This window comes from Bufo gargarizans, chromosome 2 (genome assembly GCF_014858855.1).
Source record: "Bufo gargarizans isolate SCDJY-AF-19 chromosome 2, ASM1485885v1, whole genome shotgun sequence".
NCBI lineage: Eukaryota > Metazoa > Chordata > Amphibia > Anura > Bufonidae > Bufo > Bufo gargarizans.
The window spans coordinates 468808840-468823302 of NC_058081.1; the positions used below are offsets into that span (position 1 = coordinate 468808840).

Sequence of the window (14463 nt, forward strand, 5' to 3'; positions counted from 1 at the left end):
AACAGATGCAGATCTTTCCCTTATACTTTATGTCTGTGGAGGCTCCGATCCTGAATTTGGGTCACAATCACTGATGGAAATCACTGACCAAACACTGACTATGTGAATAAGGCATTACACTGCCTCTTCTTGTCTCCATTCTTCCCACAATGTGCCCTGACTCCATCTGTTCGCCAGGTAAGTGACACACAACATGTATTGGGCTGAACAGGCATAAAAGTCGATAACCTATTGCAATGGACGCGTCATCTCCTTCAGCACGGTTTCATCATTTCAGGTTTATCAAAGGATTGGAGCTAATTTACACATTATATACCCATTTTGGCTTTCCTTCTTCCACCCAAAAAAGGGGAGGAACAAGAAGACCAGAAGGGTATATTCACACAAATCAGCTGTACAATTTCTATAACAGGTGACACTTGTACATAAATCAAACCAGTTGGGAGGTGAAAGGGTCCATTTTAATGTTTTAACAACTTTTATGCATGTTCAGCCCAAAACATGTTGTGGGCTTATTTTAAATTAAAGGCTATGAACAGCTTCGGAGGCAATTTTTGTTTATGATTGCATTTTACTCATTTGTGGATAAAAATCATTTTCAATTGGTCTTTATTAAAAATATTGAGCTGTTCTGTCACAAAGGGTTAACTGTTTTTCTAACTGTGTGACTGGTACTTTCCCTTTGTGGCAGTCATCTAATAATTAATAGATAATTATCTATAAATTACTAAGAGGTCATAAACACTTATTTAAGCCACATTCTCATCAGCAAGATAAGAACTGAGCTATGACAGAAAAGAAAGAAAATCCAGAGGCTGCTACTAGAGCATCTCAGCTATGTACAGAAAAAAAAAGGGCTCAATATTTTTAAAGGGAACCTGTCATCAACTTTATGCCAACTTCACTGAGGGCAGCATAAATTAGTGACAGAAATGCTGATTTCGGTGGTGTGTCACTCAGCTAAAAGTAAGTGGTTGCCGAGAACCAGCATTATAATCATTACAGCCCAGGCCTTGAAAAGAGTCAAATCTACCTGAGAAGAGTCCTGGTTATTATAATCTTCTGCTCTCCCCAACCATCTGCTGCTGATTGGCAGTTCTCTCCTAGAGAGAAAGCGAGAAAACTAGGTAGAAGACTGTCAGTCATCAGCAGGTGGGCAGGAGAGCAGGACTTCATGAATAACCAGGACTCTTCTCCGGTTGCCGTGACTCTTTTCCAGGCCCAGTCTGCAATAATTGTGATGTCGGTCCTCGGCAACCATTTACTTTTAACCTATAAATGGCAGACCGCTGAACTCACCTGTGTCTACTTTATTTTGCTGTCAGTATGGGCAGCATAAAGTTGATGACAGGTTCCTCTCAAAGTTTAAAATTTATTTTTACACTATTCACGCCGTAAACAAAACGCTGTGGGAACAAAACCCGTAAAACTGTGGTGGGATTGCGTTCCTCCTCCCCCAATTTCAGCCCACTCGGAATTTTTTTCTCCGCTTCCCACTACACTTTATGCCATAATTAATGGTGGCATTGGAAAGTATAACTTGTCCCGCAAAAAATAAGCCCTCATACAGCTATGTGACTGGAAATATAAAAAAAGTTATGGCTCACGGAAAGTGGGGAAGAAAAATGAAAATGCAAAAAAAAAACTAAGAAAAACCTCCAGTATCCTAAGGGTTAAAACAGGTTACAGAAGAGATTCCTGCTGTCCGAAGTGTGGGGGAGGCGGAGGCTGAACTATTTCACATGCTGTAGTGCCTTGAGAGCTTACTGGCATGAAATATTACATTTGATAAATACTGTATATAGTGCACATTTTTCTCCTGATCCCAAAATGAGCCTGCTGTTATTAGAGGAATAAATAGAATACTATACCAGGCACGTAAAACATTGGCAGCGAAGTGGATTCAGCCTCTTCCTCCGGTTGAAGCAGAGTTTATTGCAAGATTGAATGTAGTGATTCGGTTGGAAAAGGGGGTTTTATCTTAAAAGAAACTGTCTCTTGAAATTTGAGGCTATATGGGGCTTATGGACAGATAGATCCGGAGTGTGCAGCCCTTGGCTGGCTCTTGATAAGAGCTTGAGAAGTATAATCGGTTGAATGTTGAGTGGATGTGTGTTGATGATCTGCTGCCCCTGGGGAATATTGTTGCTCTTCTTCTCAATGGACAAAGAGTTAAATGCCATTCGGTACTGCTGCTACTTATGTCTGGGTTTATGCAAGATGATCTGTTATCTGTCTCAGAGGGAAGCTGTTGAGGGAACGCACTTCCGAATTACTGTTCGACTAAGGGTCCAGTCACACGTCCGTAATGTATTGCGGATCCGCAATACACCCGGCCGGCACCCCCCATGGAACTGCCTATTCTTGTCTGCAATCGCTGACAAGAATAGCACATGTTTTATTTTTTGCAGAGCCGCAGCCCGGAAGTTCGGGGCCGCCACACGGAAATGCGGACAGCACACTGTGTGCTGTCCGCATCTTTTCTGTCCCCGCTCTCAGCGCGCTCCGTGTTCTCAGTAGCACAAGGGAGAAGGAAGCAGTCTCTCCCTCCCCCTGTGCCGCTGCTACCAATGAGAAGAGAGGCGGGCGCACTGCGCCACCAATGAAAGTAAATGTTTAATACAAATCCCGGAGGCGGGTGCTGGCAGGGAGCTGCGATCAGCGGCAGTTAACCCCTCAGGTGCCGTACCTACCTCCTGTATTAAATGTTTATTATATTATCATTGGTGGCACAGTGCACCATTTTTTTTGTCACCTTGTACTCCCCAACAAAAATATGATCGAACTGTTCTATTATCGGCTGGACGTTCCATAAAATGCGGAATGCACGCGTCTTTTTTGGGCGTTTTATTTTTTCTTTATGGTATCGAAACAGAATCAAAATTTTGGTATCGAAACAACCCTATTTAAGACCACAATTGGGATGTTATAGATAGCAAATTGTGTACAAAAAAAAATAAAAAATTAATTTTTCATTTTCACAGACATGGGTCAAATTCTATGAAACGCCTTTTGGCTCAAGGTGCTCGCTACACCCCTTAAAAATTCCTTGGGTGGTGTAGTTCACAAAATGGTCACTTTTTGGGGGTTTTCACCGAGGGGGTACCTCAGGGTCTCTTCAAATGCTAAATAGTAGGGATCGACCGACACTGATTTTTTGGAGCCGATAATCGGCGAACTTTCAGGCCGATAATTTATACCGATATTTTATATATTATAATATATATTATATTAGTTGGCAGTCACTGAGGTGGTGGAAATTTGCATTTTGCACTAGTATATTATAAATGTACGGTAAATTATAAATTAATAAAGCCCTTAGTTTGTAGTCAATTTATAATTTACATTTATTAAATACTAGTTGCCAATTTCCGCACCATCCCCCCCTCCTCACTGACTTTATTAACTCCTATCAGACTTTATTTAACCCCCATCAGGCCTCAGATGAATAAAATAAAAAAACTCCTCACTTCTCCTGCGCCACGGCTCCTCTTCATCTCAGGGTCCGGTGTTGTGCTCCCCTGTGTTCTCTGGCCCGCGATGCACTGTCACCTGACAGCGTGCAGCGTCAGGTCATAGTGCGCACACTACATCCCAACGCTGTACGGGGTCAGGACAGTGCAGCGTGGGCCCCATCAAAGAAGATCAGGGAGGGTGAGTATCGGAAGCTCTTGCAGCGCTTCTTCTCTGCTCCCGATGCATACTAGTGAGCACTTCCATAAGCGCTCAGTAGTATTCGCTTTATACGCATTATCGGCATATCAGCAAGGTTAGATGTCGATACCGATAATGTGCAAAATCCTTAATATCAGCCGATAATATGGGTACTTCCGATAATCAGTCGATCCCTACAACATAGCGCCCTAAGACCATTCCAGCAAAATGTGCCCTCCAAACATCATATGGCGCTCCTTGCCTTCTGCGCCCTGCCATCAGCCAATACAGTAGTTTACGACCACATGTGTGGTGTTTCTGTAAACTAAAGAATCAGGGTAATAAATATTTAGGTTTGTTTTGTTACCCCTTGATGTGATTAAAAACTGGAAAATCTGCAAAAAAATAAAAATGTTTTTTAAAATTTCACCTCTATTTGGCTTTAATTCCCGTGGCATACTTAAAGGATTAACAACATTTCTATTATCAGTTTTGAATAGTTTTGAGGGGGTGTAGTTTCTAAAATGGGGTATTTATGGGTGGTTTCTATTATGTGAGCTTCTCAAAATGACCTCAGAACTCAACTGGTTCTTAAAAAATAAAATAATGAAGATTTTGGAAATTTTCTAAAAATTTTCAAAATTGCTTCTAAAATTCTAAACCCAATGTCTAAAAAATAAAATTACATTACTAAAATGATGCCAACATAAAGTAGACATATGGGGAATGTTAATTAATGAGTATATTATGAGGTATCACTGTCTTAAAAGCAAAGAGATTCAAATTTAGAAAATAGAAAGTTTATGTTAACTTTTAGATTTTTTTTTGTTTATAAATAAAAAGGCGAAACAGATTGACTCCAATTAACCATTAACATGAAGTACAACGTGTCACAAGAAAACCAATCGCTAAAAGTGTTCCAAAGTTATTACCACAAAAAGTGGCACGTCAGATTTGCAAAATTAGGCTTGGTCAGGAAGGGGGTAAATGGCCCAGTATGGAAGCAGTTAACGTAGTAAAACAAGATAAAAGCTATACAAATTTGATATTGCCATAATCATACTGACTCGCAGAATAAGGACGTCATGTAATTTTTAAAAAGAATGGAGGGCCACAGCAGCGTCTCGCCAAAAAACTTCTTTATTCAGGAACACTCCTCACAACAAGGCATATAAAAAGTAGTTTGCAGCAACGTTTCGGCTAGGAGTAGCCTTTGTCAAGCATGTTAACAAGTTAAAATCACAGCCTATAAGTAGCACATGACAGGCCCACCCACACCGCTAAGCAGCCAATAAGATTCAAATTTATGTATAACACACCTGTGTATGAAATCAATGGGGACCGACATGCTGAAATAGATTAGCCAGCTGTAGAAAAACGTACCTATGTGAGGCCATCATATACAGGGCTCCTCCGTCCCTCCAGCGTCCCATGGTCGGCAGTGCGCATGTCTGCATACGTCATCGCATGCGCCACCACGCGGCGCGCGTATGACGTGCCCAAGTGAATTCGAATGCATAGTCCACGCCGGACAACTTACATCATCAGGCGGCGGCCGACTGACGTCACAAGGCCACTCCTACCTGGCGTTACGGATTGGAATATGCATGAGGACTCAAATGGGGCTGTACATGGAGGGCGATCGCACCACTGTAGTACATGAACAGTGTGCAAAAACGCTCGCCAAGGATAACAACAATAAGGCATAGAAAGCGCACTGCCATTAATACTAGCGCAAGGAAGGCACAGGGAGATATGCAAAAACATATGGGCATCACATAGGTACAGCAGGCATAATAAAAAGAACAGAAATCACTAGATATTGGTGACAAATAGTATTTTCACTGTGCACAGGTTACCATTGATAAATAATATATCATACACAGGTGTGTGTAGAAAAAACTACAATGATAATCATGATGCTATAAAGCGGTGTGATTAAGGCACATAATTAAAAGAACAAAGCAAAAAATACTGTAACAGAGGAGAAATATGAAGTCAGCCATATAAAAAATATTTCTTGATTAAATCCAGATTTTAGCTGATGCCAGCCACATTAAATTCGAGATTTAAACCAAATGGCTGTAGGGATTTCAGTGTGTAGATCCATTTGAGTTCCTTCTTCCTTAATATCGCATCCCTGTCACCCCCTCTCCGTAAGGGACCCACACTGTCAATAACTCTAAAGCGAAGCTGGTTAACAGAGTGCCCCGCCTCCACGAAGTGTTTCGCAACGGGCTTATCCATGTTCATCTTGCGTATGGTACTCTTGTGTTTGTTAATACGTTCTCTAATCTCCATGGTGGTCTCTCCCACATAAATAAGGCTGCAGGGGCACTGGATGGCATAAATCACATCCCGTGACCTGCAGGTATAATAGCCCTTGATTTTTTTATATTTTTTCCCACTGTAAGGGTGGGAGAAATATTCACCTTTGAGAACGTTACCACAATTACAGCAAGATAAACATGGATAAGTCCCGTTTTTGCGCGGTGCAAGAAGTTTTTGTGTCGGTGACTGGCCACCTACATCGGATTTAACCAGTCTATCACGGAGACTAGGGTTCCGTCTGTATGCCATCAGCGGCGGGGATTTGAACTCTTCTATATCTGGCAAACCCCGTTGGAGTATATGTCATTCCTTTCTGAGGATATTGGCAATATTGCCACTATCCCGGCCGAAGATGGACACAAACGGAACCCTAGTCTCAGAGACCGCCTTTGTTGATTTCCGTAGTGCGGTGCACCTGTCAACCAGCCTCACCCTCTGTTTGGTTCGAGTAAGTAGGGGTTTCGGGTAACCTCGTTCCAAGAAACGTGTGCACATCGTGTCAATCCTTTGTGCACACGTTTCTTCATCAGAGACAATTCTCTTCACCCTTAAGAGTTGACTCCATGGAAGGGAGTCAAGCATTCTATGTGGGTGGTAGCTATCATGCATAAGTAAAGTGTTGCGGTCAGTGGGCTTCCGATAGAGGTCCGTAGCCAAAAGACCCTCCATCACATAGACTCGCACATCAAGGAACTGCAACTCACTAGGAGAAACAGTTATAGTGAATTGCAGACCCGGGACACCCGCGTTCAAATGAAGATGAAAATTATCAAGTTCATTCAAAGTGCCTATCCAGATCATAAAGATGTCGTCGATGTAGCGCCACCAACATAGGACTCTCCCAGAAAAAGGGGAGTGATACACGAGTTTGTCCTCCACCTCAGCCATAAAGATGTTAGCGTAGGTGGGGGCCACATTGGACCCCATGGCCACACCCCGCTGCTGCTGATAGAAGGTGTCCCCGAATAGGAAGTAACTCCTCTTCAGGACCACCTCCAAGAGGCGGAGGACAAATCGGCACACACCCGGGGAGAGCCCCATGTCGGTCAGGGCCACATCGACGACATCTAACCCATATGTATGGTCAATCGAAGTGTACAAAGACACTACATCGAAACTGACTAACAAAAATTGGGCGGGCAGTTGTAAATCCTGTAATTTAGAAAGAAAATGCCCGGTATCCTTGATATAGGATGGGGCGGAGGTCGCACGGACCTGCAATAGCTTGTCCAGAAAGACAGACAATGGATTGAAGACCGAGCCCCTACCAGAGACAATCGGTCGGCCCGGTGGGTCAATCAATCTCTTGTGAATCTTGGGGAGTATGTATAACATCGGGGTGATAGGGTGGGGCACCATGAGGTATTGATGCAAACCATCATCTATAATGGAACTTGATAGTGCCTCTTCCAATATCACCCCGATGTCACGCATAATATCCCATTTGGGATCACCGGGTAGTTTCTTATAAACCTCAAGATCACTTGAGGAGAGGGGGTGACAGGGATGCGATATTAAGGAAGAAGGAACTCAAATGGATCTACACACTGAAATCCCAACAGCCATTTGGTTTAAATCTCGAATTTAATGTGGCTGGCATCAGCTAAAATCTGGATTTAATCAAGAAATATTTTTTATATGGCTGACTTCATATTTCTCCTCTGTTACAGTATTTTTTGCTTTGTTCTTTTAATTATGTGCCTTAATCACACCGCTTTATAGCATCATGATTATCATTGTAGTTTTCTCTACACACACCTGTGTATGATATATTATTTATCAATGGTAACCTGTGCACAGTGAAAATACTATTTGTCACCAATATCTAGTGATTCCTGTTCTCTTTATTATGCCTGCTGTACCTATGTGATGCCCATATGTTTTTGCATATCTCCCTGTGCCTTCCTTGCGCTAGTATTAATGGCAGTGCGCTTTCTATGCCTTATTGTTGTTATCCTTGGCGAGCGTTTTTTGCACACTGTTCATGTACTACAGTGGTGCGATCGCCCTCCATGTACAGCCCCATTTGAGTCCTCATGCATATTCCAATCCGTAACGCCAGGTAGGAGTGGCCTTGTGACGTCAGTCGGCCGCCGCCTGATGATGTAAGTTGTCCGGCGTGGACTATGCATTCGAATTCACTTGGGCACGTCATACGCGCGCCGCCGCGTGGTGGCGCATGCGATGACGTATGCAGACATGCGCACTGCCGACCATGGGACGCTGGAGGGACGGAGGAGCCCTGTATATGATGGCCTCACATAGGTACGTTTTTCTACAGCTGGCTAATCTATTTCAGCATGTCGGTCCCCATTGATTTCATACACAGGTGTGTTATACATAAATTTGAATCTTATTGGCTGCTTAGCGGTGTGGGTGGGCCTGTCATGTGCTACTTATAGGCTGTGATTTTAACTTGTTAACATGCTTGACAAAGGCTACTCCTAGCCGAAACGTTGCTGCAAACTACTTTTTATATGCCTTGTTGTGAGGAGTGTTCCTGAATAAAGAAGTTTTTTGGCGAGACGCTGCTGTGGCCCTCCATTCTTTTTACATGCCATTGGACCGCTTTGGATCTGCGTTCCCCTGCCCAGCTGCTGCGTATTCACCATTTCTGCTCTTCATAAGCCGTTTGTGTTGCTGCTCCTGAACCAATCTATTGTCATGTAATTTTTAGTGACTAGTGAACACCGTAATATCAAAACCCAAAAAAACTTTGGCGAAATTATGAGTTACCCACAAAGGATTTTTTCCCCCCTTTTCCAATACAAGATATGGTAAATAAAATAAAAAAAAAGAAGAAATACAATATGCAGCAAAAAGAGAAAAGCATGGATCACACATCCACATGCTATGCATTCATCCATCCACCATTGCTTCTCAGCACAATTAATAGTATACAGCCCCATAATCATACATTAACATGAGCCATTTCTATACGTTTTGATAAAAATGCATAAGCCCACTGACCACGCCAAGGTTTTCTCTGTGAGTGAGTACCTACTCTAATTTGGCGCGACTCCACGACACGACTGCTGGGAGTCACCACACCAGAAGGCGGCATGACACAGCAGCCCTGCTGTCAGACTAAGGCCTCTTTCACACAGGCGTCGTGTTTTTGGCCCGGATAAGATGGTGCATCGCGGGAAAATGTGTGATTTTTCCGAAAGAGTGCAAAACATTGTAATGCGTTTTGCACGCGCGCGAGAAAAAACTGCATGTATGGTACCCGAACTTCTTCACAGAAGTTCGGGTTTGGGTTAGGTGTTCTGTAGATTGTATTATTTTCCATTATAACATGGTTATAAGGGAAAATAGCATTCTTAATACAGAATGCATAGTACAATAGGGCTGGAGGGGTTAAAAAAATAAAAATAAAATAATAATTTAACTCACCTTAATCCACTTGATCACGCAGCCCGGCATCTCTTCTGTCTTCTTCTTTGCTGTGCACAGGAATAGGACCTTTGATGAGGTCACTGTGCTCATCAGATGGTCCATCACCATAGTGAGGGACCATGTGATGTGACATCACCACAGGTCCTTAGCCGGCAGCTCAACATTACAGAAAAAGACAGATCCGCAATTACGTGATCAAGTGGACTCGGCGAGTTAATTTTTATTTTATTTTTTACCCCTCCACTATTTTACTTTACATTCTGTATTCAGAATGCTATTATTTTCCCTTATAACCATGTTATAAGGGAAAATAATACAGATCGGGTCCCCAGCCCGATCGTCACCTAGCAACCATGCGTGAAAAATCGCACCGCATCCACACTTGCTTGTGATTTTCACGCGGCCCCATTCACTTCTATGGGGCTTGCGTTGCACGAAAAATACAGAATATAGAGCATGCTGCAATTTTCACGCAACGCACAAGTGATGCGTGAAAGTCACTGCTCGTGTGCACAGGCCCATAGAAATGAATAGGTCCGTATTCAGTGCGGGTGCAATGCATTCAACTCACGCATTGAACCCGCGCGGAATACTCGCCTGTGTGAAAGGGGCCTAAGCCCCCTTGGCACAAGAACAAAATTACGCAGTTTTAGAATGTGGTGAGGAAAATGCGGACTGCGGTCCCATTGAAGTCAATGAGACCACAAAAAAATATGCAGACAGCACACTGACTGCTTCCGTATTTTGCAGATACCGTTTTTGGACCACAAAATGCTTACAGTCATGTGCATAGGGCCTTATTGCCCTGCCAGCATTTCTAGAAAGATATTCATGAAAGTGCTCCATCTATGAGTGAACGGGGAAGAGCAGTGGAATGTCTTCCTGTATAGCCTCACGTACAGAGAATCACTTACCCAAGTAGGTTATATTAGGAGCCAATTCACAGCCCTCAACATCTGGAAAATATTTTACTGTCTCTTGATTATTTGCCCCAAGGACACAGGTCTGAATAGGAGCTAAGTGGAAGAAGGAAAAGGTGTTTATTAGTACAAACATAACATGGCAGAAAGAACTATTTAACATAAGGGCTCATTCACACGAATGTATGCTGCCCGTTGCCGTATTGCAGATCCGCAATACACAGGCACCGTTCCATGTGCATCATGGATGCGGACCCATTCACTTCAATGGGTCCGCAAATCCGGAGATGCGGAACAGAACCCTACAGGAGCACTACGGAGTGCTTTCTGGGGTTGCGCTCCGTGCCTCCGCACCACAAAAAGATAGAACTTGCGCTCTCTTTTTTCAGAATGGATGGATCACGGACTAATTCAAGTGATCCCCATGCGGCTGCCCCACGGACAGGGCCCGTGCATTGCAGACCACAATTTGCGGTCCACAGCACGAGCTTCACACGGTCGTGTGAACGAGCCCCAAGGGTACTCAAATGGGTTTTATAGGACACAATACCATGTCTATCTAGATTATAGGCCCTCAATGAGTGATACAGTAGGTGGGCTTCAACCCCTGGACCCCACAATGATCAGCAGAATGAAAGAGCTGCAATCGAGTCTGGAGAGACACAGTCCCTACTCTGCAGAGTTCGGGAAATGTTTTTTTACAGTACAAATTAATTTACGAAGTTAAGCGAAGCTCCTGCTCTGTACAGTATTAGAACAAAGTTTTATGCTCGGTATTGACCGAATGCTGCGACCCCTTTAAACAGCTGATGGGCAGGGGTGTTCATCAGTTGCAATCCCTCTGATCCAGAGGACAGGTCATCAATATTTCAAACCCCTTGAAATGTTTTTGTTTTTTTTTGCTTCCATTTGCACTGTACTACATACCTTGCTTTGCTCCAGATTTATACTCCTGCCAAAGGGCTTCACTTTCAGGGCCCGTCCCAAAAAAACTTCCAACGCATAACAACAACTATAAAGGAATAAAAAAGGACCATCATGAAATATAGCGATATTCAGAAATAAGATGGCATTGGGGGAGGGGGTGTCAAGACTAATTGTTCACCCTGGAAAGGGCAGAATCCAGAGAGGGGGACTAAAGTACAAGTGCCTAACGCCATTGAGATGCCTTAGCAGGCAAATTACCTGTATAGTGATATCCATTAGGGCTAGGGCACTGCACCAGTGTTTAGTTGCAGTTAAAGAGGACCTGTAATCACTCCTGACATGTCTGTTTAGTAACTACTTGAGTTCCTTGTATAATAAGGATTCTGGAGCACCTATACTTATGTCTATGTTAAGCCATTCCTTTATTATTCCTGCTAGAAGTTCTGAATTACTGAGGGTCCAGGTGGGTGTTATCAGATGGGGGTGTGCATCTATGCATAATCTGACACTGGGGATGATGTCAGATTGTGCAGGGACACCCCCCCCCCCCCCCCCCGACTGGTAACACCCATCTGCACCTTCATTACAAATAATACTAATAATTCAATCATTACTTCTGGCAGGAATAATAAAGGAATGGCACAAGACAGATTCACAGAAATAGATGCTGCAGAACTGTTATTACGTGGGGAATGAAAGTAATTACTAAGGCTACTTTCACACTTGCGGCAGAGGATTCCGGCAGGCAGTACCGTTGCCGGAACTGCCTGCCGGATCCGCCAATCCGGACACAAACTGATGGCATTTGTCAGACTGAGCCGGTATTTCACTACATTTGTCAGACTGATCCGGATCAGTCTCTCCAGTGTCATTCGGAAAAACAGGTCCGGTATTCATTTTTTTTTGCATTTTTAAAAGGTCTGTGCATGCATAGACCGCAAAGCCGGATCCATTTTGCCAGAACACTTAATGCCAGATCCGGCACTAATACACTTCAATGAAATTTAATGCCGGATCCGGCATTCCAGCAAGTGATCAGCATTTTTGGCCGGAGAGAAAAATACAGCATGCTGCAGTATTTTCTCCGGCCCAAAAACATAAGAGGGACTGAACTGATGTATCCTGAACAGAATGCTCTCCATACAGAATACATTAGGATAAAACTGATATGTTTTTTTTTTCCAGGTATTATGCTCCTGTGACGGAACTCAATACCGGAAAACAAAAAAACGCTAGTGTGAAAGTACCCCAAGACATACATGTCAAAAGAGGCTACGGGTCCACACAGGGTAACAGAGGTTGCAGGACTGTGTTCAGCATACCAAAACACAGGGGTGACCCAATGTCTTTGTGAGGCCTAACACTTAACAGAGCTGCTCAATTTCCTTACATCAAACTGTCCGCTCTTTTTCTGAATTTGACGAACGCGGTTGAACAGAACATCAAACTTTCCATACACGTCACCGCAGGCTAATCTGTAAAGAGAGGACACAATGTCACATGATGCAGCAATTACAAGCCCCCTCCACTGTGATCCATTGGAATAATAGAACTCACATGTTCACAATCCATTAGTGTATGGCCACGCAACGTGACACGCGGCCGCTGTGTGTCCGCGAAAAATGCGGCTATGCAAGTTGTGGCGGTATTTAATTAACTCATTAAAAACTGTCTGTCTATTCAAGTAATGGCTACATGGTAACCAGCAAAGCTGCACGGCTACACCCCTGTTGTCATTGCCACTGGGGGTCCCACAGTCAGACCACATATAAGTGAATGAAGCAGTGGTCACACGTGTAACACCGTCCCATCCGATCAGGGGACCCAGACAATTCTGCTCTCATTATCACTGGGGTCTCAGCAGCGAGACACCCATATAAGTGAATAGAGTAGTGGTCACTTATGTGTGACACCGGCGCATCCATTCAGGGGACCCAGATATCTCCGCTCTCATTATCACTGGGGGTCCCACAGTCAGACCCCATATAAGTGAACAAAGCAGTGGTCACACATGTAACACTGCCCCATCCATTCAGGGGACCCAGACATTTCTGCTCTCATCACTGGGAGTCCCAGCAGCGAGACCCCCATATAAGTGAATGGCGTAGCGGTCACTTATGTGTGACACCACCCTATCCATTCAGGGGACCCAGAGTTCTCCGCTCTCATTATCGCTGAGGGGTCCTAGCAGTGAGACCCCATATAAGTGAATAAAGAAATGGTCACGCATGTGTAACACCGCTACACTCCCTTAGGACTTACACACACGACCGTAGTTTTGCTCCACATCTGATTTACGTTTTTTGCAGGTCGGACACTGACCCATTCATTTCTACGGAAACACAAAAGATACAGATAGCATCCATGTGCCCGTCCCACAAACAGAACGTGTCCTGCCCTTGTCCGATTTTTGGGGACAAGAACAGGCACTTCTGCTATTGGGTCCGTGAGAAATGCAGCCGGCAACTGGCCCATATCCCTATTTTGCAAACATGCAGCCCACAAAATACATCCGGCCTCAGGGGAACCTCTGTTCTCATGGCTTGGGGACCCCCCCCATCAGACAGGTCCTTTCCCTTGTGGGGGGATACGTGTTGTTAGTGGGAAACCCCTGCTGTAATCTGTATATAATTCCTCTGCAGGCCCCCCACATGGGGAAAGTTCCTCGTGCCTGTATGATGGCCGGCCCTCAGAGCCACAGGTCTACAAGATTCTATTCAAATACTGACCGTCGGCGGGAATCCGAATACCATTCTGCACGTGTCTCACCACCGCCTCCCCTCACAACATACTCACACTCGCAGTGCCTTCTCCGACATGTCACCCGGTCACCACAGCTACACCAGTCCAAAAATCCAACTAAATCCTACAGCATGGAACGCACACAAGACAACTTCCGGCCGGGGTATTACCTGATAGGACAAACGCCGTCATGTGATCAAGCTTGGCGCTCAATCACTCTTGGGAGTTGTAGTTTCATTTATAATCGCGATCTTACCGCTGGGCCAGGAAGTAAAACTACAATTCCCATAATACATAACGCGTACATGAAATGAAAGGATTCTGTGACTACAGTAAAGTAAATGTGTGTATGGTAGTGACTAGAATGGAGTTGGCAAATATTTGTCAAAAGTAACGGGAGGGAAATTTAGATGTAAACGGAAGTCGCGTAATGCGCATGTGTGAGGAAGGTGCGAGGTTTATACAGTAGAGGCGTGGTTTTGCTTTTGAA

At 44.1% G+C, this 14463-nt stretch overlaps 1 protein-coding gene across 1 annotated transcript in view; it reads right to left on the minus strand.

Annotated features, from left to right (window-relative positions):
• The window catches only part of CWF19L1 (CWF19 like cell cycle control factor 1), a 29637-nt gene extending 15505 nt beyond the window's left edge, over positions 1-14132 (minus strand). Inside the window, exons 1-4 of the mRNA XM_044281055.1 lie at positions 14028-14132; positions 12622-12706; positions 11232-11316; positions 10299-10400 (exon numbers count right to left, since the gene is read on the minus strand). Coding sequence (XP_044136990.1) covers positions 10299-10400; positions 11232-11316; positions 12622-12706; positions 14028-14050 — 295 coding nt within the window. The 5' untranslated portion in view covers positions 14051-14132. The remainder of the gene's footprint in view (positions 1-10298; positions 10401-11231; positions 11317-12621; positions 12707-14027) is intronic.
• Between the last annotated feature and the right edge of the window lie 331 nt (positions 14133-14463).